The 26,690-nt window shown below is 40.6% G+C and overlaps 1 protein-coding gene across 2 annotated transcripts in view; it reads right to left on the bottom strand.

The window, feature by feature from the left end:
* Positions 1 to 26,690, bottom strand: part of LOC140200035 (interleukin-13 receptor subunit alpha-2-like) — a 100,613-nt gene that overhangs the window by 27,429 nt on the left and 46,494 nt on the right. The window contains exons 3-8 of one of the 2 annotated variants that reach the window (XM_072262686.1): positions 23,798 to 23,947; positions 8,034 to 8,191; positions 2,608 to 2,749; positions 1,558 to 1,678; positions 1,278 to 1,465; positions 1,031 to 1,170 (exon numbers count right to left, since the gene is read on the bottom strand). In XM_072262686.1, coding sequence (XP_072118787.1) covers positions 1,031 to 1,170; positions 1,278 to 1,465; positions 1,558 to 1,678; positions 2,608 to 2,749; positions 8,034 to 8,191; positions 23,798 to 23,885 — 837 coding nt within the window. In that variant the 5' untranslated portion in view covers positions 23,886 to 23,947. Of the gene's footprint in view, positions 1 to 1,030; positions 1,171 to 1,277; positions 1,466 to 1,557; positions 1,679 to 2,607; positions 2,750 to 8,033; positions 8,192 to 18,797; positions 19,003 to 23,797; positions 23,948 to 26,690 lie in introns of those variants that run through there. The other variant, XM_072262685.1, reaches the window with a different exon arrangement.

Here is a 26,690-nt window from a genome sequence, read left to right as displayed (position 1 = left end):
AAAATTCAGCGTCAGAAGTTTGCAAAGGAACATCTAAACAAGTCTGATGCATATTGGAAATAAGTCCTGTGGACTGATAAGTTAAAATAGAACTTTTTGGCCGCGATGAGCAATGGTATGTTTGGAGAAAAAAGGGTGCAGAATTTCAAAAGAACCCCTCTCCAACTGTTAAGCACGGGGATGGATCGAACATGCTTTGGGCTTATGTTGTAGTCAGTGGCACAGGGAACATTTCACTGGTAGAGGGAAGAATGACTTCAATTAAATACCAGCAAATTCTAGAAGCAGACATCACATAGTCTGTGGAAAAAAAAAGCTGAAGCTGAAAAGAGGATGGCTTCTACAACAGGATAATGATACTAAACACACCTCAAAATCCACAATGGACTACCTCAAGAGGCGCAGGCTGAAGGTTTTGCCATGGCCCTCACAGTCCCCCGACCTAAACATCATCGAAAATCAAAAGAGCAATGCATGCAAGATGGCCCTAGAATCCCACAGAACTAGAAGCCTTTTGCAAGGACAAATAGGCGAAAATCCCCCAAACAAGAATTGAAAGACTCTTAGCTGGCTACAAAAAGCACTTACAAGCTGTGATACTTGCCAAAGGGGGTGTTACTAAGTACTGACTGTGCAGGGTGCCCAAACGTTTGCTTCGGGCCCTTCTCTTTTTTTATTATTTTGAAACTGTAAAAGATGGAAATAAAAAAAAGGTAATCTTTGTTAAAATATTAAAGAAATGTTTCATCTTTAACTTTGTCTTTTGAAAATCAGGTCATCTTTTACTCGCTTAGCTATTCAGAGTAACAGAAATTTTGACCGGGGTGCCCAAACTTTTGCATACCACTGTATTCAATGACTTGACCCACTTAGCCATCCATGGTAATTCCACAGATTTACCACCCTCTGGCTAAAGAAGGTGGAGCTGATGTTACAGTCAGATCATCCTTGACTTTATTCAATATTTGAGAAGACCTGAAGGGCTGAATGGCCTACTCCTGCTCCTGATTTGTGCTTACATTTACCTTACCTTAATGTTATTCCCATCCAATTCTGTGAGTTGCAGTTGATATCCGAAGCAATCATCATTGATATTATAGCCTGCAGGCTTGTCCCACGTTACAGTCAGATTTGGAAAGATCTTAACATTGCACGGTGGATTGTACTTCTCTGAAAATCAACAACACAAAAACAAATTTCTAATCACTTCCACATATTTTGCAATCAGCAACTCAAAGATGGATGTTTCATTAGGAAAAAATGACTTTCTCTCATACCAAACTCTTGTGGATTAATTTGCACATAATACGGCGATATTGATGTAGAATTATTCGATCCGTTGACACATATTAGTAAAGGCTCTTCTAGGTCATCTTGTTCGATGACCATTTTACCAATATGGCAGCCTTGTCCCCCTTGCAAGTCTGTAAAGTAGTGAGCACATTCCATGGCGTTGCCAAGATATCTTAAGAGGAGTGAGTTGAATATTAACATAAAGAATTCATCATAAGGTTTTGGGGTATTCTAAATTATTGTGTACTGATATTACATACTTACTTGTAATACATTCTGTATTGTGAGCCAGTCGGGAGGTTGTTGCCAGGACGCCATGTGCAATTCATGAATGAGTGATTATATAAAACACATGAAAAGTTGGATGCTAATGTTTCTCGATTACCTGTATCAACAATATAAGCAGCAGACTGATTAAGCATTATTCATTTTTGATTTAAAAATAGTTTTAAACCATACTCTTTTTATTGAAGTTATTATGGTGCAAAAGCATGTTCTCACATGTGAAAATCCAGTCCAAACTTCAGCCCTTAAACCTTCGCCACCCAGCAATCCCTCGATTTAATCATCGCCTAATCGCAGGACAATTGACAATGACCAACCCATGTATCTTTGGACAGTGGGGTCGGAGGGGCCAGAAACCCACCCAGTCACGGAGAGACTGTCCATACAGACAGTGGGGAATTGTCTATGCTGTAAAGTGTTACGCTAACCACTCCGTTACTGTGCCGCCTCCAATTTTCTTCACGTCTCCAACACGCAAAGGACAATCTGCAGATGCTGGCACTGAGGCTGTACTGTTCACACATGGAACTTGTCCCATACGCCCCATCACTGCAACAGCTCTGCAATGAGATGGTGCAGCTTGGCATTCCGAGAGTCAATGGCCTGCAGTCTGCATTGCAAGGCATCCAGGCCTCACCATCATTGCCAGTAAACTTGAGAGCAACTCAATGCACAAGTTCAAAGTTTGTTTCCTGTTTGCTCATCTATTTACGACATGAATACGCAAACAGAACATGTGCTTTTTACTTAGTTCTGCAGACGGATACATAAACATGCATAATACGGTGTCACAGTAGCATAGCTGTTACCATAACAGTATTACATAGCCAGTGATACAGCTTCAGTTCCGTCGCTGCCTGTAAGGAAATTGTACCACGGTTTGGTCCCCGTGTTCCAGATTCCTCCTACATTCCAGAAACGATGTACGGGTTAATAGGTCACATTTTGCAATTGAGTGGCATGGGCTCATTGGATCAGAGAAGCCTGCTGCCATTCTATATCTCTAAATAACTAAACAAAATATCATACCTGGTGACCGTACCATCTTTTCAGTCCAGTTGCTTTCCCTGAGCACAGTTTCTTCACTTAGGAGCACATTTCTAATTCTTATAGAAACACCCCTATGTAACTCAAACTTGCTTTCATGTTCTTCTGTTGGTAGTCTGCCGTCCTATGATACAAGGTTGGGCAATTAGTCTGAAGGTCCCCTTTCAACAGAGTCTGTTCAGTGACAATTACAAAGTGTGATTGCCCTCTTTTTCTTTGCAGATGAGAAACAAACATTAATTTTGCATTTATTTTTAAAACCAAGGGCCAAGGGTGGTTGCAAGAGTGCCACGAGTGTCTGAAATTGGAGAAACAGGGAATTTGAAACCAGGGTTGGCCTGGAGGCTGAAACCCAAGGTACTCCTGTACCTAATAAAGTGGCCGCTGAGTGCACCTTCAGGGCCTCCTGTTCCTGTAGCCCATCCACTTCAAGTACTGTGAGATTCATTTCTTGCAGGCACTCACAGCAGAACAAAGATATACAAAGATTGAACCAAAAAAGACAAACTGTGCAAATTATAATTGAAAAAATTAAATAATAGTAATAAATAACAACACTCAGTAGCCACTTAATTAGGCATAGGAGTGGAACCTGGCGTAGCCCATTCCACTTTAAGGTGTAATGTGTTGTGCGTTCGGAGATGTTCTTCTGCACATCACTGTTGTAACACAACACTGTTGTAACATTATTTGAGTTACTGTCGCATTCCTGTCAATTTGAACCAGTCTGGCCATTCTCCTATGACCTTTCTCATTAACAAGGTATAATTTTATTGCCCACAGAACTGATGCTCACTGGACTTTTTTTTTTGGTTTTGCACCACTCCCCGAGAACACCAGTGTGTGAAAACCCCAGGAGATCAGCAATTTCCGAGATACTCAAACCACTCCTGGCACCAAAAATCATTCCACAGTCAAAGTCACTGGGATCACATTTCAGCCCCCTTCTGATGTTTGATTTGAACAGCAACTAAACCTCTTGACCATGTCTGCATGCTTTTATGTATTGAATTGCTGCTACATGATTGGCTGATCAGATATTAGCATTAACGAGCCGGTGCACGGGTGCACCTCAAAGTGGCCACTAAATGTACTTATATGAAGGAGTTGTGGCTAACTCATGGGCCCAGCAACCAAAATTTAATCCCAAAAAATTGGGTTGAACCTAATCATGGTAATGAGTCAACTTAAAAAGATTAAAGATCTTTTCTGATAAAGGTTGCTTGGTAAAAGTAACCATGAAACTATTACATTGTCAGTAAAAAATGCAATTAGTTTATCAATACCTTTCTACACAGAAGATATTACTCATCCTTGTCAAATATGCCTCCAAACCACCAATGAGGTTGACAGTTAGCCATATTATCAGTTCAAAGAACGATTTGGGTCATAAGACATAGGAGGAGAATGAGGTCATTCAGTCCTTAGAGTTTGCTCCGCCATCTGATCATGGCTGAGTTATTTTCCATCTTAACCCCATTCTCCTGCCTTCTCCCTACAACCTTTGACACCCTTACTAATCAAGAATCTATCAACCTCCACTTTAAATATATCCAATGATATGGCCCCCACAGCTATTTACAGTAATGAATTCTACAGATTTACCACTCTCTTGCTGAAGAGTTTCCTCCTCATCGCAGTTTGAAAGGAATATCCTTCTACTCTGAGGCTGCGTCCTCTGGTGCAAGACTCTACCAATAATGAAAACACCCTCCCCATCCACTCTGTATAGGCTTTTCAATATTCAACAGGTTTCAAGGACATCATCCACACACGCAACGCCCCTCCCCACCATTTTTCCAAACTCCAGCGAATAGAGGCCCAGAGCCATCACTCTCCATCTGCTAGCCCTTTTATTTCCAGAATCAATCTCACAAACTTCTTTTGGATGCTTTCCGATGCCTGCACACCTTTTTTTTTAAGATAAGTGTCCCAAAACTGCTCACAATACTCCAAATGTGGGCTGACCAATGCCTTATAAAACCTCAGCAGTTTAAAACCTCAAGTTTAAAACCAGGTATAAAACCTCAAGGTTATAAAACCTTGCTTTTATATTCTAGTCCTCTAGAAGTGAATGATGGACAAACATTGTTGATGTTTCTAATGGTGTAGATATCGCATGGATTAATAAATGGTGAGAAAGGTCCTGTAGCACTAGGCTCAAGATCCATCAAATGTCTTCCTTCAGTGTGAGGAAATGCGGCATTAGCAGCAAAGGAGATGAGAGCACTGGTGGGGGGTGGGTGTTTCCTTAACGATAGAATGAAGGAGCAAAGAGAAAATGGATAAGTTTACCCTCTGTGGAGGAGTAGAATCATAGGCAAATGGTTCCTAGGTAACATGGAGCCAGTAAAAGGAACTGTGTGGTCACAATCATTCCCTCAGTGTGTTCTTGATGGCAGATTTGAATCGCACAATCAGAATAGTCCTGCAAGATTCAACTTTGCCATTTTAACTTGTTTCATACAGGCCCCTAAAACAGTAGTAAGGATGTGGTCTACAAGTTACAACGGGAGACAAAATTTATGCCAAAAAGGCAATGAGAAAATAGTCATGGAAGATTTCACTATGCAGGTAGATTTCGAAGATCAGGTTAGCGCAGGATTCCAAGAGGGAGAGTTTCTAGAACATTTATGAGACGGCTTTACAGAGAAGCTGGTGCTTGAGCCCATTAGGGTATCGGCTATCTTTAACTAGGTGTTGTGCAATGAAATGAAATTGATTAGAGAGCTTAAAGTAAAATAACCTTTAGAGGCCATTGATCATAATATGATCGAATTCACCTTGAAATTTAGAGAAGGAGAAGTCAGATGTACCTGTATTACAGTGGAGTAAAGGAAATTAGAGGCATGAGAGAGAGTTGTTGTCCAGAATTGATTGGAAAAGAACACTGGCAGGGATGACAGCGGAGCAGCAATGGCTGAAATTTCTGGAAGCAGTTTGAAAGGCACACGATATATACATCCCAAAGAGGAAGAAGTACTCGAAAGGTAAGATGACACAACCATGGCTAACAAGAGAAGTCAAAGCCAAAGAGAGAGCATATAATAAGACCATAAGACAAAGGAGCAGAAGTCAGCCATTCGGCCCATCGAGTCTGTTCCGTCATTTTATCATGAGCTGATCCATTCTCCTACTTAGTCCCACTCCCCCGCCTTCTCACCATAACCTTTGATGCCCTGGCTACTCAGATACATATCAATCTCTGCCTTAAATACACCCAATGACTTGGCCTCCACTGCTGCCTGTGGCAACAAATTCCATAGATTCACCACCCTCTGGCTAAAAAAATTTCTTCGCATTTGTGTTCTGAATGGGCGCCCTTCAATCCTTAAGTCATGCCCTCTCGTACTAGACTCCCCCACCATGGGAAACAACTTTGCCACATCAACTCTGTCCAAGCCTTTCAACATTCGAAATGTTTCTATGAGGTGTCCCCTCATTCTTCTAAACTCCAAGGAATACTGTCCAAGAGTGGACAAACGTTCCTCATATGTTAACCCTCTCATTCCCGGAATCATTCCAGTGAATCTTCTCTGTACCCTCTCCAACTTCAGCACATCCTTTCTTAAATAAGGAGACCAAAACTGCCCACAGTACTCCAAGTGGGGTCTCACCAGCGCCTTATAGAGCCTCAACATCACATCCCTGCTCCTATACTCTATTCCTCTGGAAATGAATGCCAACATTGCATTCGCCTTCTTCACCACCGACTCAACCTGGAGGTTAACCTTAAGGGTATCCTGTACGAGGACTCCCAAGTCCCGTTGCATCTCAGAACTTTGAATTCTTTCCCCATCTAAATAATAGAGCAAAAATTAGTGGGGACAGGAGAGCTTTTAAGTACCAACAGAAGGACACGAAAAATGTCATTAAAAAGGTAAAGATAAAATACCAAAGTAAGCTAGCAAATAATATTAAATAGGATACCAAAAGTTTCTTAAGATACATAAAGAGTAAAAGAGAGGCAAGACTGGATATTGGACTGCTGGAAAATGATGCTGGAGATGTAGTATTGGGGGAGAAGGAAATGGCAGATGAACTGAATAAGTATTTTGTATTAGTCTTCACTGTAGAAGACACTAGCAGTATGGTGGAAGTTCCAGGTGTCAACGGTCATGAAGTGTGTAATGTTACCATTACTAGAGAAAAGGTTCTTGGGGAAACTGGAATGCTTGAAGGTAGATAGGTCACCTAGACCAGATGGCATACACCGCAGAGTTCTGAAAGAGGAGGCTGAAGAGACTGTGGGTTATCAGTTGGAGTCAATTATTAAAGATGTGGTTTTGGGGTGCTTGGAGGCACATGATAAAATAAGCTGTAGTCAGCATGGTTTCCTCAAGGGAAAATCTTGCCTGACAAATCTGTTGGAAATCTTTGAAGAAATAGCAAGCAGGATAGTCAAAGGAGAATTGGTTGATGTTGTGTACTTGGATTTTCAGAAGGCCTTTGACAAGTTACCATACATGAGGCTGCTTAACATGCTACAAGTTCATGGAATCTAGCATGAATAAAGCAGTATCTGAATGGCAGGAGGCAAAGTGTGGGAATAATGGGAGCCTTTTCAGGTTAGCTGCCAATGACTAGTGGTGTTCTTCAGGGGTCTGTGTGGGTACCGATTCTTTTGTCAATATATATCAATGATTTAGATGATGGAAGTGATGGCTTTGTTGGAAGTTTACAGACCATCTGAAGACAGGTGGAGGCCTGTTTCCCTTGTTTGGTGGGGAGACAGGCGGTGTGGCAGCAGCGTAGCCTCTGTTGTAGCAAGGACTAGGCCTTAAGCTGCAAGCTTGCTTCCTGCTGCAGTCCAAGTGATGAGATGCCAGAGGTGGAGTCACATGGTGTTTGTGCTCAGTTGGGGGTAGCCTCACTCGTCATGCTGTCTTCCAGTGTTCATTCTGTGGAATAACAGGCTGGATTGCCAGGAACCATCAATTTGTGGTACTTGTTATTCAGGGTTTTGGACTGGAAATGTTTTCTTACATACATTTTTTTTCTTTTCACTATTTTTAAATGTGCATGTATGTTGTTACACCTTGGCCGGAAAGGAACATTGTCTTGTTCAGCTGTGTGGTTGAATACTGATTAAATTTGATTTGATTGGTTCACAGCTTTTTCCACTAAACTAAAGGTTCACATATCAAATAATCTGAATAAGTCTGAGATTCAAATCCCTATAATTTAACTGTCCCCTAGGGGAGCCTTGAACTTCCTGAAGTTAAATGTTATAGACCTAGAGCTAGGATGATTGAATAGTCTAAGTAATTCTTTCTCCAGCTAGCATCTGGAGAATGGGCTGAATCTTTCTTCTGTGCCTTGAAATAGTTCTTTGAATTTACAGCACAAAGAATCATAGAAATTGACAAATCCACATAAATAATAGTAGAAATTGGAATTAAACTTACATTTTCCCAGTAGTCCTTGTCGTGGTATCTATACTCAAATACATATTTAACTTTATAACCATTCAGTAGGTTTTCAGTGAGGTTGCTATTCCAGGAGAAATTGAAGTCTCCAAACTGGCCATCTACAATCTTAAGGTCTGTCGGTGGATTTAGATGAGCTATTTCAAGATAAGTGACAAAGTTACTAAAATTTGTTACAATGCCAAAGGCTATAGATTACATAAAATTCATGCCACTCTAAATCTGGTTCCTCGTTCTTCATAATACTTCCTAATCTGATCCCAACATTCACTTTTCTGTCTGATACTTATGCCTTAACAACTGTGTCAATACAGTTCACAAACACAAGAGATTCTGCAGATGCTGGAAATCCAGAGTAACACACACAAAATGGTGGAGGAATTCAGAAGTCAGGCAGTACCCATGTAGAGGAATAAATAGTAAACATTTCGGGCTGCTACCCTTCATCATGACTGGAAAGGAAGGTTGAAGAAGCCAGCAGAACTCAATTTATTATACACTTTGACATGAACATATATTAAAAATACTAAGAACACTTCAAGGAAGTCTTAATAGATGTCTAAGAGTTTTACTCAAACTGAGAGCATTCTTCATGCGTCTTCTCTGCGGCAGCCATTTTCCACATAATGTTCCACAAGCACCAAAGCCAATGCAATCAACTAATGCATTTTATTCATCAAAAAACTCAAACTGCTGGAAGAACCCAGCAGGTCAGGCAGCAGCTGTGGAGGCTATACAGAACTGTGCAAAAGTCTTAGGCACATATATATAGCAAGGCTGCCTAAGACTTTTGCACAGTACTGTAGTAATTTCGCGTATTGCACTATATTTCTGCCGAAAAGAAAAAACAAACTTCATGACATATGTGAGTGATGATAAACCATATTTTGATATGTGTCTCTATTGTGGATTGAGAGTGGGAAGGGGGCAGGGAGAGGGGAACCATGGTTGGGAATAGAGGAAGAAAGAGGGGAAGGAGTGGGAAGCGACAGAGAGACATTCTGTAATGAGCAATAAACCAATTGTTTGGAATCAAGTGACCTTGACTGGTGTGTCAAGACTGGCTGTGTTTGAACCCACGCCCCCCGCCCCCCACTGTCTCTGGCACGCCTTCTCTGACATCTGTCCCACACCCCTCCTGCAGCACTCCACCCTCATCTTTTCCAACATCCTTTGTTCCTGCCAGATTTACCAACTCGCTTTCTGCTTCACGTTGACAGAATACAGTACTATGCAAAAGTCTAAGGCACCCTAGCTATACACAGTGGCATGCAAAAGTTTGGGCACCCCGGTCAAAATTTCTGTTATTGTGAATAGCGAGTAAAAGATGACCTAATTTCCAAAAGGCATAAAGTTAAAGGTGAAACATTTCTTTAATATTTTAAGCAAGATTCCGTCTGTCTGTCTAGGTACCATGTCCGATGCAGACGTTGGTGACCATGGTTTTCCATGTAGATCTATCCCTCGTTCTTTGGATGACTTCCATTTCCTTGATGTGTAGCCACCTGGCTATGCTTTTGATGTACATAAGCCAAGGTCTTCCTCTAGGTTTGCTCCCCTCGATCTTTCCAGAGAGTATGAGTTTTTCCAGTTCATCTTTCCGCATGACATGTCCTAGGAATCTGAACAACACACGTAAAAGTTGCTGGTGAACGCAGCAGGCCAGGCAGCATCTCTAGGAAGAGGTACAGTCGACGTTTCGGGCTGAGACCCTTCATCAGGACTAACTGAAAGAAGAGCTAGTAAGAGATTTGAAAGTGGGAGGGGGAGGGGAAGATCCAAATTGATAGGAGAAGACAGGAGGGGGAGGGATGGAGCCAAGAGCTGGATAGTTGATTGGCAAAAGGGATGTGAGAGGATCATGGGACAGGAGGCCTAGGGAGAAAGAAAAGGGCAAGTGGGGAGAGCCCAGAGAATGGGCAAAGGGTATAGTGAGGGGGACAGAGGGAGAAAAAGGAGAGAGAGAAATAGTAAGTGTGTATGTAAATAAATAAATAACAGATGGGGTACGAGGGGGAGGTGGGGCATTAGCAGAAGTTTGAGAAGTCAATGTTCAAGCGGAATCTGAGCTCTCTTTCTCTTATTGTTGGTATGAGTGATCGAACTGCTTGGGCTCTTCTGAGAACCTCTTCATTTGATGTGTGTGTGGTCCATGATATTTTTAACATTCTCCTGTGGAATCATAATTCAGCTGCCTCTATTCTCTTTTCCATTGCTGGGGAAATGGTCCAGCATTCACTTCCATAAGTCAGGATAGAATAAATGTAGCGCTGCAGTATTCTGTTTTTAGTGTACGTGCTCATCTTTCTGTCTGTTAATATGGTCTTCATTTTTTGGAAAGCTTCTTTCGCCTTTGCTATTCTGTATTTCATATCTGTGTCGCACCTGCCATCACTTGTTATTAGGCTGCCAAGATATCTGAATTTGTTGACTTGTTTGATGTTTGCCTTTCCGATCTTGATCACACATTGTCGGATGTTTGTCTTTCTGGAGATGACCATGCTCTCTGTCTTCTTGGTCTTGATAGAGAGGCCTCTGTGATTACTTTCCGTTGCCACCATAGTGAGTAGTTCTTGAAGTTTTGTTTCTGCGTCAGCTTTTAGACAATAGACAATAGCTGCAGGAGTAGGTGCAGGAGTAGGCCATTCAGCCCTTCGAGCCAGCACCGCCATTCACTGTGATCATGGCTGATCATCCACAATCAGTATCCAGTTCCTGCCTTATCCCCATAACCTTTGATTCCGCTTTTAGTACGATGTCATCAGCATATCTCATGTTATTTATATTATGGCCTCCAATTGTGAATCCTTTGATGTCTTTGATACTTCTCAAGATATTTTCACTGTGCAAGTTGAATAAGTCTGGCGAAAAGACACAACCTTGCCTGACTCCTCTCATGATATTCACATACTCACTCACTTCTCCTTCTATTCTGATGGATGTTGTCTGGTCCCAGTATAAGCTTCTTGTACATCTTTCCCATCTATGTCAAGATCTTGAAGCATTTCCAGGAGATCTTGCTGTCTGACAGTGTCAAAAGCTTTTGTATAGTCAATGAAACATAAGTAGATGTCTTTTTGTACCTGGATGGCTCGTTAACAGATCATCCGTAGCATGAAAATTGCATTTCTGGTTCCAGTGTTTTCCACAAAGCCGCATTGTTCTTTACTGATTTCTGGTTTTATACAGCATCTTGCTCTCATCATGATTACTCTGAGAATAATTTTTGCCACGTGGCTCATCAGGCTTATTGCACGATGTAACTCACATTCTGTTGCTCCCTCTTTCTTTGGAAGTGTGATGAACACTGATTTACTTAAATCATCAGGTATCTCCCCATGATCATAGATTTCATTTGCTATTTCTGTTATTTTCTCTATTCCAAAATCTTCTAAGGCCAGTATCATTTCAACAGCGATGTTGTCTGGACCAGTTGCTCTGTTATGTTTTGTTTTATTTATAGCGGCTCGAATTTCTGAATTTAGAATGCTAGGTCCTTCAAGATTCTTCTTTATGTTTGGTTTTTCTCCTCTTTGGTTTTAAAAAAGTTCTTTTATATATTCTGTCCATCTGTTTAGGATTTCCTCTTTGCTCATAATTTGCCGTCTTTTATCTTGGTGCACCCACTTGCTGAGCCAGGTAATTTCCCCGTTAGTTCTTTAATCTTACTGTGCATCAACTTTGTTCTAGAGTTATGGGTTTATAGCATTTCTGTCTCTGAGCATTTCTCATTTAGCCATCTGTCTTTAGCTTCTCTGCATTTTATTTTTATTGTCTTATAAAGTTGATTGTATTTTTCGCTGTCTCTTGGTTTGATGGTCTGTTTTTGTTGCATCAACTGTATTATATCTTCAGTTATCCATTTCTTCTTACCTTTACGTTCTTTTCGTGGGATGGTTTCTTTTGCAGCTTTAACCATGGATTCCTTCAGGATGTCCCAGGAAGATTTGCCTCCTTCATCCTGCAGCAATTGAAAATGGTTTTTCACGTCGATTGTGTATTCTGTTTTCAGATGAGGGTTGTTTTGTAGTTGTTGGTAATCCAGTGGTTCTGATCTTTTTGATTTCTTTAATTTTCACATTATTTTCATTTTGCAAATGACTGGTATGTGATCGCTTCCACAGTCTGCTCCAGGGTGGCTTTTAGATTGAGTAAGATTACTTTTTTATTTCCGTCTTTTACAGTTTCAAAATAACAGAAAAGGAAAAGGGCACGAAGCAAAAGTTTGGGCACCCTGCATGGTCAGTACCTAGTAACACCCCCTTTGGCAAGTATCACAGCTTGTAAACGCTTTCCATAGCCAGCTAAGAGTCTTTCAGTTATTGTTTGTGGAATTTCCACCCATTCTTCCTTGCAAAAGGCTTCTAGTTCTGTGAGATAAACAACAGAATTCTGCAGATGCTGGAAATTCAAGCAACACACATAAAAGTTGCTGGTGAACGCAGCAGGCCAGGCAGCATCTCTAGGAAGAGGTGCAGTCGACCTTTCAGGCCGAGACCCTTCGTCAGGACTTCGTTAGCCTGGCCTGCTGCGTTCACCAGCAACTTTTATGTGTGTTGCTAGTTCTGTGAGATTCTTGGGCTGTCTTGCATGCACTGCTCTTTTGAAGTCTATCTACAGATTTTCGATGACGTTTAGGTCGGGGGACTTGTGAGGGCCATGGCAAAACCTTCAGCTTGCTCCTCTTGAAGTAGTCCATTGTAGATTTTGAGGTGTGTTTAGGATCATTATTCTGATGTAGAAGCCATCCTCTTTTCATCTTCAGCTTTTTTTTTTACAGATGGTGTGATGTTTGCTTCCAGAATTTGCTGGTATTTAATTGAATTCATGCTTCCCTCTACCAGTAAAATGTTCCCCATGCCACTGGCTGCAACACAAGCCCAAAGCATGATTGATCCACCCCAATGCTTAACAGTTGGAGAGGTGTTCTTTTTATGAAATACTGCACCCCTTTTTCTCCAAACATACCTTTGCTCATTGCGGCCAAAAAGTTCTATTTTAACTTCATCAGTCCACAGAACTTGTTTCCAAAATGCATCAGGCTTGTTTAGATGTTCCTTTGCAAACTTCTGACGCTGAATTTTGTGGTGAGGATGCAGGAAAGGTTTTCTTCTGATGACACTTCCATGAAGGTCATATTTGTGCAGGTATCGCTGCACAGTGGAACAGAGCATCACCACTCCAGAGTCTGTTAAATCTTCCTGAAGGTCTTTTACGGTCAAACGGGGGTTTTGATTTGCCTTTCCAGCAATCCTACAAGCAGTTCTCTCAGAAAGTTTTCTTGGTCTTCCAGACCTCAACTTGACCTCCACCATTCCTGTTATCTGCCATTTCTTAACTACATTATTAACTGAGGAAACGGCTACCTGAAAATGCTTTGCTATCTTCTTATAGCCTTCTCCTGCTTTGTGGGCATCAATTATTTTAATTTTCAGAGTGCTAGGTAGCTGCTTAGAGGATCCCATGGCTACTGATTGTTTGGACAAAGTTTGAGGGGTCAGGGTTTTTATAAAGCTTTGAAATTTGCATCACCTGGCCTTTCCTAACGGTGACTGTGAACAAGCCATAGCCCTAACAAGCTAATTAATGTCTGAGACCTTGGTAAAAGTTATGACAGCCCAAATCTCTTGGGGGTCCCCAACCATTTGCATGGTGTTCTTTTCCTTTTCTTCACTCTAAAATTGTACAAAACAATAACAATACACTAATCTTGCTTAAGATGTTGAAAAGAATATTTCATCTTTAACTTTATGACTTTAGGAGATCAGTTCAACTTTTACTCACTTAACTATTCACAGTAACAGAAATTTTGACCAGGGGTGCCCAAACCTTTGCATGCCACTCTATATGTCACCAAACACAACCCTGAGATTCATTTTATTGTGCGCATTTACAGGAAAATAAAGGAATATAATAGAATATATGGAAAACTATACATAAACAAAGACTCACAAACATCCTATGTGCAAAGTAGGATAAATCATGCAAACAGTAAATACTGAGAACGTGACTTGTAGAGTCTTTGAAAGTGAGTCTATAGGTTGTGGAATCACTTCAGCATTGAGGTGAGTGAGGTTATCCATGCTGGTTCAGGAGCCTAATATTGTGTTGCTTTCAGTTTGGTAAAGCTCTCCTTCACTGCCTCCCTCACCAATATGTGTTTCCCTGGGTAGGAAGACCAGCGTAGTTGAGCTGCTGCCTCACAGTTCCAGAGACTCAGGTTGAAACTTAAAGTTGACTTTGTTGTCATCTGCACAAGTACGTCAAAATGAAAAAAAAAGATAAACTTACCAGCAGCAGCGTCACTGGCATATCATATTAGAGACAACATTCACGAGATATATATGTCAACATGTAGTGGAGAGTAAGCCACCAGTAAATCTAGCAGGAGCAAAGGACGTTGGGAATGGCAAGAGTGAAGCACCATGGGAGGCGGGAGGGACACAAGCCAGAGAAGAAATGCTGGTGCAGGGGTGGTGCTGGCGCAGACACACCCAGCCCTCAGACACCAGGCAAGGACATTTGATTCCAAACAATTGGTTTATTGAGCATTACAGAATGTCTCTCTGGTGGTTCCCCCTTCCTCTAATCTCCATTCCCCTTTTCCCAACCATGATTCTCCTCTCTTTGCCCCCTTCCCAATCTCAGTCCACGATAGAGACTCATATCAGAATCACGTTTTATATTACCCACGTAAGTCATAATTACATTACGAACTGAGGAAACAGTTACCTGAAAACACTTTGCTATCTTCTTATAGCCTTCTCCTGCTTTGTGGGCATCATTTATTTTAATTTTCAGAGTGCTCGGCAGCTGCTTAGAGGAGTGCATGGCTGCTGATTGTTGGGACAAGGTTTGTGGAGTCAGGGTATTTATAAAGTTTTGAAATTTGCATCACCTGGCCTTTCCGAACGACGACTGTGAACAAGCCATAGCCCTAACAAGCTAATTAATGTCTTAGACCTTAGTAAAAGTTATGAGAGCCCAAATCTCTTGACGTGCCCAAACTTTTGCACGGTGTTTCTTTCCTTTTTTTTCACTCTAAAATTGTATAAAACAAAAATAATACACTAATCTTGCTTAAAATGTTGAAAAGAATGTTTCATCTTTAACTTTATGATTTTTGGAGATCAGTTCATCTTCTACTCACTTAACTATTCACAGTAACAGAAATTTTGAACGGGTTGCCCAAATTTTTGCATGTCACTGTATATGTGCCTAAGACTTTCATACAGTACTGTAGGTGAGATGATATTTCAGGTCAATACACTAGAACTGAGTATGCAGAGGGGAGAAGGTCCGTCTAAAGATGTAAACTGAGGGGGAGGTTGGGAGTGAGGCGGGGTCTGGAAACTGGTAGGTTGAGCCAAGTGAAGGGGATTGATTGACAGCTCGAGCCAGATGGGAGTGAGCAAGAGAGTGGTATTAGAAGTCAACAGTGATTGGTGATATCTATAGACAGATATGGAGAGCGAATGGCAAAGGCAGATGGAATCAGCTGAGAAGAGAGGAAAGAGTGGAGATAAAGGCAGAGGCTAGGAGGTGATAAGTGGAGACACAAGAGGCGATTCATGAATTATCAGGCAAATATAAACCAGAACACCAAAGCTGATCAACACCCTCCACCCATTAACCCACCCAATCTAACCCCACTGCCACTACATCCACATCAACCACTCCTCTCTACATCCCCCCAGCACCCTTCATTCCCCTTCATGCACTGCCACTATATGCTTACAGTCCACACCTCATTTCTACACTGACACAGTCACCGGCATAACTGACCCATCATAATTTGGGGGACTCAACAGAGCACCTCTGCTCCATCTGCCAAAAGTGGAAATCCCTGGTGGCTATCCATTTTAATTCCTATTCCAATTCCCATTTCGATATGTTGATCCATGACCTCCTCTTTTGCCACGATGAAGCCACCCTCAGGGTGGAGGAGCAACGCCTCATATTCCAACTGGGTAGCCTCCAATTTGATGGCATGAATATAGATTTCTCCTTCCGGTAGAAAATTTTCCACTTCCCCTTCCCTCTTCTTCTATTCCACACTCCGCCCTCTTACTTCTCCTCACCTGCATAGCACCTCCCTCTGTCGTCCTTCACTTGTTTCCTATGATCCATTCTCCTCTCCATCCTTTTATCTTTCCAACCCACTTGGCTTCACATCTCACCTGGCTGTTCTCCTCTCCTTTCCACCACCATTTTATTCTGGTGTCTTCCCCCTTCCTTTCCAGTCTCGAAGACGTGTCTTGGCCCAAAATGTCGACTGTTCATTCATTTCCATTGATGTTGCCCAAACTGATGAGATCCTGCAGCACTTTGTCTGTGTTGCTTTATACTTCTTGTGATTTTTATACTTATTTTGTTTTTTTTTTCCCCCCAATATCAGATCCAAATTTACATTTATTTAGTTCTCTTCTGCACTTGGTTACTGAAGTATGACAATAAACAATCTTGAATCTTATTTTTTTTAAATAGGCCCTGAATTGGAAATTACATCCAGCAATGCACCACTGGAAAGAGCTTCACTGGAATATTTTAGAGTTGAATCCACAACCTTCTGATTGTATGACAAGGAAGGTACCAAATGGTCCTTCACAAAAACATCACTTAAAGGCACAGTATCACTTTATAACAAGAGTTGGTCTCTTGGCTGTTTATAGGGAAAGTTCAATGTAAATTTATTATCAAAGTACATCTTTGTCACCATGTACTTCCCTGAGATTCATTTTCTTGTGGGTATTCATAGTAGACACAAAGAAACACAATAGAAAAGTTGGTGGTATTGTGGAAAGTCTGGCAGGTTGTCATAGGTTACGGTGGGATAGCGATAGACTGGGCTGAGAAGTGGCAGATGGAGTTCAACCCAGATAAGCATGAAATGGTTCGCTTTGGTAGGTCAAATTTGAAGACAGAATATAATATTAACGCTAAGACTCTTGGCAGTGTGGAGGATATGAGAGATCTTGGGATCCGTGTCCATAGGATACTCAAAGCTGATGCGCAGGTTGACAGTGTTAAGAAGGCGTATGGAGTAACGGCATTCATCAACCATGGGATTGAGCTCAAGAGCCGTGAGGTAATGTTACAGCTATAAAAGACCTTAGTTAGATCCCACTTCAATACAGGAAGGATATGGATATGAAAGAGAGAGTGCAGAAGAGATTTACAAGGATGTTGCCTGGATTGGAGAATAGGTTGAGTCAAGTTGGCCTTTTCTCCTTGGAGCAAAGGATAATGAGATGTGACCTGATAGAGGTGTACAAGTTGATGAGAGTCATTGATCGTGTGGATAGCCAGAGGCTTTCTCCCAGGGCTGAAATAGCTAACACGAGAGGGCATAGTTTTAAGATGCTTGGAAGTAAGTACAAGGGGGATGTCAGAGGTAAGTTTTTCACAAAGACAGTGGTGGGTGTGTGGAATGCACTGCCAGTGACAGTGGTAGAGGCAGATACAATAGGGTCTTTTAAGAGACTGTTAGATAGGTACTTTGAGCTTAGAAAAATAGAGGGCTGCGCAGTAGGGAAACTTTAGGCATTTCTAGAGTAGGTTACATGGTCAGCACAACATCCTGGGCTGAAGAGCTGTAATGTGCTGTAGATTTCTTGGTTCTATAGAATCAATGGAAAGAATGCAGACAAAGACGAACAAACAACCAAGGTGGAAAAGAAGGTAAACTGTGCAAATATATTAAAAAATAATAATTAATAAATAAATAAGATATTAATAACATTGAGAACATGAGTTGTAGTGTCCTTTAAAGTGAGACCATAAATTGTGGAGTCAGCTCAGAGTTGAGATGAATGAAGTTACCACACTGGTTCAGAAGCCTGATGGTTGAAGGGTAGTAACTGTTCCTGAACCTGGCGGTGTGGGACCTAAGGCTCCTATACCTCCCGCCACATGGCAGCAGTGAGAAGGGAGCATGGTCTGGATGGCAGGGGTCCTTGATGATGGATGCTGCTTTCTTCTGGCTGTGCTTTTTGAAGATGAGCTCAATGGTGCAGCATTGGAAAACCTGAGACAAGGATCGGCTGCTGCCGTATGACCATCAGTTTGGTGAAGGGCGCGCTTTGGTCTGTCTGAAACTTGTCGGCCTTCCAGTGTTAGGGAATGCTGCTAAGTGGCACAATGGCACAATCTAAGATGCAGGAGAATGTGCTGAGGGTGCACTGAGACTTGGAGTAGCCAACACAAAAGCTGCATATGGAAGGAGTATGATCTAGTATTATGCCAGCTCTCGTCATGAGGGGCATGTTCGAAGATTCATTTGTTATCAAAGGGCGTATCCACATACAACTCTGAAATTTGTCTTCTCCAGTTAGCCACGAAACAAAGGGAGAATATGAAAGTCATTCAGAGAGAAACATCAAACCTAATCCCTGTGCACAAAAAAACACGCATCGCTATCACCAATCACCAAATCCTCCTCCCCTGCACAAAACTCAACAAGAACATTGACCCCCCAAAAACAACTGCTCCCCTGTGCAAAAAAACCCAACAGAACACAACAGAACATCACACCTCCATCACCCTCCCCTTGCACAACAAACTGGAAAAGGAACAGGTGATTAAAAAAACACTGAATATTAAAGCCATGAGTTTGAAAAAGTCCACAGTCCATAAACGCAATAGTCCAACATCCATAAGTGCAGAATCATGATACCGTCCCCTGCTATCACTGATATTCATCAAAACAGAGGGACACCACACACGGTAGAAAGGCCTACCCGCCTGCCACAGCAAGCCACACAGCAACAGGTTGCTCACAGAGTCCTTCTCCGGCAGCCATCAAAAGGCAGGGAGTTGGTGCTGAATTCTCGCTTGCCTTCCTCATTCGCCACGAAGTGTCAATCTACCCGGACACACTAATCGACAAAATGGAGTTGAACATCGGCTTGCGCCCCATCTCAAAGTTTCTTCGCATCAAGACCGTCTAAGAATGCGCTCACTTCCCGGAATCTTCTGGGAGACAGCAAAGCGCTGGGTCATTCAAATGATCTTCAAAACATAAATCACAAGCTCCAACAGGCCCAGAAACACATCTAGGGTTAAAAACTGATGTAAGAGAAGTAAAAAAAAGATATTTTTGTGAGCTATGTGGAAGATGTCGACCATGGGAGCATTGTAAACTGATGCCATCTTGACGAGATGTCAAGTAACAAGCTCTCCAACATGCAAAGCGTTGTAAAATATATAGATTTGATGGCACAATTATTGTAGAGAAACGTATACCAAATGTATTCCTGTATAGAGTGTAAAAAATGTGTATAAGTTTTACAAAAATTCCACCTTTCTAAACTTTCTGTTGCACTCATAAATGAAGTCTGTAATACTAATCTTGTATATCCCCTTGCCTTAAGGGAATTCATCTATCCCCATTTTCAAAATTGTTACAGTTTTACATTATCAGAAATAAGACTAGGATTAGGACTGCCAGTCTCAGTAACAGCATTTTCTCGGGCTGTGAGACTAATGAAAATCCTGCTACCATCAAGGTCTCATCATGAAGATAGTGAACTGTTTACTGCTTATCTGTGCAGCACACTACATGTATTTTGAACTATATTTATTAACTTATTTGTGGTAATATTTTGTCTTGCGTGTTGTGTGTGATATATGTAGTGTGGGTGCACTGTGGTCCAAAGGTTATACTTGTGTACAGTCAGATGATGATAAACTTGAACCTGATTCCTACTAAGTCGTTTGGCAGATTTCAAAGTCCATTTTGAGGAAGGTCCCAGACCCGAAACAGAATCTGTTTTACTTTCCACTGACGTGCTGAGAGTTCTGTTTGTATTTCAAGTCTTTATTTTGCTATGTCTTTCATTCACATGCCAAGGACAATAAGTGGCTTTTGTCCTTTACTTCCCTTCACTTCAAGCAGTTTAGTAAATTCTGTGGTCAAGATTTAACCTTTCTGAAGTCTGAAGGTCTCAAAATCTCTCTCATGACCTTCCTTCTGTCCATTTCCAGTAAAGAGTACAAACTGACTACTAAATTCATCCCGTCAAGGAAATTGACTCACACCATTCCTCCCACACTCTTCCTAGTAATTATATTTCTTTTCTGTAATACAGAAACAAGAACCAAATAAGCAAATTAAATCTGATTCATTCTGAATTTCCTACCAAAAGACATTTAGGAATGTAAAATACTAGCAACTTTGAAAATGGGGATAGATGAATTCCCATAAGGCAAGGGGATATACAAGATTATTTTTAGACTTCAGTAAAGAGTGTAACAGAAAGTTTTAAAAGGTGGAATTTTTCTTAAAAAATACACATTTATAAAGGTATATACAGAAATAATATTGGTATGCATTTCTTTACATTCATGGTGCCATCAAATCTATATATTCTTTTACAGTGCCTCTCATGTTAGAGAGGCTGTTACATGCCATACAGTGACAAGAACTGCCACAATCCTAGACTGTGTTCCTTCCACGTGCAGCTTTTGTGTCGGCTGCTCCAAGTCTCAGTGCATCCTCCTGCGCTCTAGATTGTGCCATTAGCAGCATTTGCTGACAGACACCAGAAGACAAACAAGTTTGAGGCAGACCAAAGAGCGTCCTTCACCAAACTGATGGTTATACAGCAGCAAATGATGTTTGTCTCAGAAGTAGCCCATAGATTAACTCTTGATATTTGATGACGTGGGATCTAGAAGTGATATGTTGGGTAAGGTTCTTTCGGTAGCTCTCATCATAGAATCAATAATCTCAGACCTGACTAAAACTGTTTTTCTTTCTACTGATGTTGCCCGATGTCCTGAGTGTCTCCAGTATTTTCTACTTATATTTCAAGTCCTTTCTTTATTTTACTACATCTTTCTTCCATATTCCAAATGAGGGCTTCCCCCCACGCCCTTCTTAACTGCATCTTATAGGAGCACCACCAAGAGCATCCTGTCAAGTTGTATCCCCATCTGGTATGGGAGCAGCCAAGCATTGGATCGGAAGTCTCTACAAAGGACTGTGAGAACATCGCGAGGATTTTGGGGCTTCCTCACCATCTGTCAGGGTCACTTATCGGGAGCTCTGCGTATGCATTGCCTTAGTAGTATTAAGGATCCCACCGATCCATCCAGTACCATTTTTGACTTTATGAAATCAGGCAGGAGACTCCGATCCGTAGACAAGAATGGTCAGGATGGGAAACAGTTTCTTCCTCCAGGCCATCAGGCTTCCCAACTCCCTGCTGCATCGCATTCAAAGCTTCACTGGTTAATCTGTTCTGTACCTTACAATATTTAATTTATGCACTTTGGTTCATTTATTTATATGTAATCCATCTGTAGATTTTATCCTTAATTTCATAAGTTATTTTGTGTTATGCATGCTAAGGTGCTTTAAACCCTGGTTTAGAGAAAAGTTGTCTCGCATGACATGTATATAGTTAAATGAAAATTGACTTGACTTGACTTGATATTCCAAAGAAGAGAAGTGTATTTTATTCTTTACTTCACTTCAAGCTGATATGTAAATTCTGTGGTCACAATCTAACTTTTCTGAGATCTGAATATCTCTGAAGTCCTTTCATGCCCCTCTCTCTGTTCATTTCCAGTAAAGAGTACAAGCCAGCTTCTGAATTCATCCTCTCAAGGAAAATTACTCATACCAGTGTTCTGCACTCTTTTTAGTAATTATATTTCTTTTCTTTAATATAGAAACAAGAATAAAGCATTGAAACGAAGTCCCAAACATTTCAGTATGATGAAGACAGAACTAAATTTTTGGTCAGTAAAGGTATTAGGAGATGTAGGAATTTGTTGAAAAAGTGATTGACTGGCACAGGATCTGATGTGACCTGACTGAATGGTTGGAGAGCCATTCTGCTTCATTTTTCTTAAAATAGTCTTTCTGATTATATCAAGCACAACAGGAAATAACACACTGACAATCTTTCTCTATCCTGTAAATGTTATACATTGTTGTTGAATTTATTTGTCTTTTATTCGATTACCCGTTTGTATTGTTTACTCCCTTTTAGGCTTTGGCATTAACTACTGCAGCCAAGTTGGTTTTGCTTGCAAACTAATGTAGTCAACCATAACATCAACACCAACAAATGAATGGTTCAATGGTTCTATTAACAACTGGTTTCCACCCAACACCTCCAAATACTCTTTACCATATAGATTCCAATCATGTATCCTTATAATCTTTATCTGAAGGGGACATGGCACATATCCATGAGCACACAATAACAAGCTCATCATCCATCCATCAAGTTTATTGTCATTTGCACAAGTACATGTATGCACAGGTGCACTGAAAAACTTATCTTCCAGCAGCATCTCAGGAACATGGTATCATACAAGCATTGAAAAACAAGTGAAACAAATCATACACTACTTTTGACAAGAAAATACACTAAGTTTGCTTTAGAACAGGACTGAGGTTTTTGTAGAGATTCAAGTGCAAGAGATGGGATGTCATGTTGCAGATGATACTAAGGTAGGAGACGTGGATAATGAAGTAGGTTTTCAAAGCTTGCAGAGAAATTTAGGCCAGTTAGAAGAGTGGGCTGAAAGATGGCAGATGGAGTTCAATGCTGAAAAATGTGAGGTGCTACATTTTGGTAGGACTAATCAAAATAGGACATACATGGTAAATGGTAGGGCATTGAAGAATGCAATAGAGCAGAGGGATCTAGGAATAATGGTGCATAGTTCCCTGAAGGTGGAATCTCATGCGGATAGGGTGGTGAAGAAAGCTTTTGGTATGTTGGCCTTTATTAATCAGAGCACTGAGTATAGAAGTTGGGATGTAATGTTGAAATTGTATAAGGCATTGGTAAGGCCAAATTTGGAGTATTGTGTACAGTTCTGGTCACCAAATTATAGGAAAGATGTCAATAAAATTGAGAGAGTACAGAGGAGATTTACTAAAATGTTGCATGGGTTTCATCTCCTGAGTTACAAAGAAAGGTTGAATAAGTTAGGTCTTTATTCTTTGGAGTATAGAAGGTTGAGGGGGGACTTGATAGAGTTGTTTAAAATTATAAGGGGGATTGATAGAGTTGACATGGATAGGCTTTTTCCATTGAGAATTGGTAAGATTCAAACAAGAGGACATGACTTGAGAGTTAAAGGGCAAAAGTTTAGGGGTAACATGAGGGGGAACTGTGAGACACGTATCATGGTTGGCATGGGTGAAGTGGGACATCAAGCTCTGCTTCTGTGCTGTAAATTTTCACTATTCAATGAATCTATGCTTGGGAAATTCATTTTATGGAGGGCGGTGAATCACTAGAATTTTCTACCCCAGAGTGTTATGTGGTAGCTAAGGAGGCAGCCGTTACACTTTTGATTGATCAAGGAATTGAGGGCTGTTGGATTCAAGGTTCAAAGCAAACATTATCTGAGTATGTATACAGTATACAATGCTGAAATTTGTCTTCCTGACAGACAGTCACAAAACAAAGATGAACCATGGAAACAACCCGTTCGAATAAAAACATAACCCAGCACTAAAAGAACATGCAAACAGCAACAAAAAAAACATCGAAAAATACAGAATATAAAACAGAAAAGGTATATTTCAGTATAGTTCAGATTTTCAGGGTTTATACAGTACAGCCAATTTTTATTTTACAAGCAAGAATGGTTCTCAGTTTTGGATGTCACAGAATGGATTTGTATATCCCTTCAACCATCCTTCAAAACACATTTGGATGAATGCTCTCAGCAAGTCTTTCAAGCATTGTATTAAATGAATGTTCAATACTTACTCAGATTTACCTGGAGGTCTAGGATCTTACTACTCGATCCAAATGATAACGCAAGATGGATTGCAAGATAAGCAGGTAGAAGGAACATGATGGAGATCTTCGATTGCAAGTTTACCAGCTCTAAAATGCCAATTCAGGTAATAAAAAATTCTGAAAATGAAGGAAAGTAATATTATATTATGAAGTTGTAAGCATAATTTTGAAAGAATGGACTTGTTAACCTCATTCTTAATTAGTATATGGGACACTTACTATAAAATCTTACCTGAAAGGTGATATTTCTGGTTGTGCTACACCAGAGTGTGAGGTTGTTTCTGTACTTAGGTACCTGGCTCAATAGTTAAGAATGCCATTCACTGAATCAGATAAGCAAGTGACTTTTCAAATAAAAGGAAAAGGAAGTTTTCAATTGCTCTTTGCAAACATTACCCACCCTACAAATTCACTACTCCGAAAGCTACCTCTTGGAAAGTGCAACAGGGTTATGAAAACAAAAAATCTCACACCATCTTAAAAGTTTATTTCTTCAGACAGCTAATATGATCAACCACTGTAGTTAGCACTCCCCCACTTCCTCTCTTACCCTTGTCACTGGACTATGAACATTTTAAACCACTTTTTATAATGCTTACAATGTAAATACATACTGGAATTTATGTATTTATGCACATTTTATTCCAGATCCATTCTTTAATCTCCAACTTTATTTTTATATAATTCTTGATTCTTTATAATTGATCAAAGTTGTTGTACTTTGTTGCATGTTGCACCCTGACCAACACACCACAGTAAATTCCTAATAAATGTAAATATATATGGTGGATAAAGTTGATCCTTGATTCTTTCCTTGAAACTTTGAAATGGAAACTATATTTTGACTTTAAAGGTGATCTTTACAGTTACTGAAGGCATCCTTGTAAGTCCTGCCATCATAAAAAACATTAAAATGTGTCCTGACGAAGGGTCTCGGCCTGAAACGTCAACTGCACCTCTTCCTAGAGATGCTGCCTGGCCTGCTGTGTTCATCAGCAACTTTTATGTGTGTTGATTAAAATGTGTAGTTTTTATTATCAGTTTTTTTCTTTGGGGTGAAAAATTAAAACTTGGGCCTTATTTCACCAGTGAATCCTTCTCCATTATCACCAGGGTCAAGGTTAGCCACTATCTTGCAGTTATAGGACTCTTGCAGAGTAAAGGTAAATATTAGCTTTATCTGTCACGTGAACAGTGCAACATACACTGCAATGCATTATTTGTCTCAAATCAAATCAGCGAGGATTGTGCAGGAGGCAGCCCACAAGGGTCAACACACTTGTGATGCCAAGATAACATGCCCACGACTCACTAAGCCTAACTGCACAGCTTTAAAACATGGCAGGAAGTTGGAATGCATGGAGGAAACCCACACGGTCACAGGGAAAACATACAATCTCCTTACAGACAGCAGTAAGAATTGAGTCCCAATTGTCGATCACTAGCGCTGTAATATTTATACGCTAACCGCTATGTACTGTACTGCCCTTCTATACTCTTGAACTGTCCCCTAGAACAATACGATTATATGAAGGGCGTTTAATGGCCCTGGGCCTGTATTCACTAGAATTCAGAAGAATGAGGGATGACCTCATTGAAACCTATTGAATAGTGAAAGGCCTTGATAGAGTGGATATGGAAAGGATATTTCCTATGGTGGGAGAGTCTAAGACCAGAAGACACAGCCTCAGAATAGAGAGGCATCTTTTTAGAATGGAGATGAGGAGGACTTTCTTTAGCCAGAGGGTGGTGAATCTGCAAAATTCTTTGCCACGGACTGCTGTGGGAACCAAGTCTTTATGTATATTTAAGGCAAAGGTTGATAGATTCTTGACTGGTCAGGGCATCAAGGGATACAGAGAGAAGGCATGAGATTGTGGAAAATTGGATTAGCCATTATGAAATGGCAGAGCAGATTCAATGGGCCAAATGGCCTAATTTTGCTCCTATATCTAATGGTCTAAAGATCAAAGTTCAAAGTAAATTTATTTTCAATGTACATATATGTCACCAAATACTAGCCTGAGATTCATTTTCTTGCAGGCATTCACAATAGAACAAAGAACTGCAATAAAACTGATGAAAAACTACAAAGACTGACAAGATGGACTCCTGACCTCACAATCTACCTTGCTGTAGCCTTGCACATTGTTGTCTGTCTGCACTACACTTTCTCTGTAACTGTAACTCTTAATTTGGCCTTGTACTATCTCAATGCACTGTTCTAATGAAATGATCTATATGGATGGCATTCCAAAAAAAAGTATTTCCTCACCGAGCTTCATTAGATGTGACAATAATAAGCCAATTTACCAACATGAAGCAAAAACTCTAGACCAGCAGTTTTCTGCCAATGTCGTAAATAACTGCAGCATCCATTGCTTGAGGAAATAATTCACAGATTACAGATATTCGAGATGAGCTAGCTGAATTATTTTGACATGGAGCTAGAATGAACGCAATGGGTCAAAAAGCGTTTTTCAAGGTATGACTGTTCTGATTGTGTGATAATCACCAGTTCTACAAGACAGACATGCAAAAAAAAACTAGACTTTCTACTCATGTTATGACACTATCAATTAAATCAGAATGGAATCCAAAGGTATTTTCTGCACACAGAGGTGAAAGTGACTCACATTTCTTACTGGGATGGTTGTATCGCGAACATTACAGATTGTACTGTACTGATTATATCAGACACTTTCTTACCAATACGCACACTAGCTCATAGTAGAATATAGTCACTTGATTTAGATTCAGATTAACTTATTTATCGCACATACATCAAACCATTTAGTGAAATGCATCACCCTAGTAACCACCCAAGAATGTGCTGGGTAGAACCCAAAAGTGCTGCAGC

This window comes from Mobula birostris, chromosome 7 (assembly GCF_030028105.1).
Source record: "Mobula birostris isolate sMobBir1 chromosome 7, sMobBir1.hap1, whole genome shotgun sequence".
NCBI lineage: Eukaryota > Metazoa > Chordata > Chondrichthyes > Myliobatiformes > Myliobatidae > Mobula > Mobula birostris.
The sequence above is the reverse complement of the archived record's forward strand: the minus strand, read 5'-3'. Positions and strand labels throughout refer to the sequence as shown.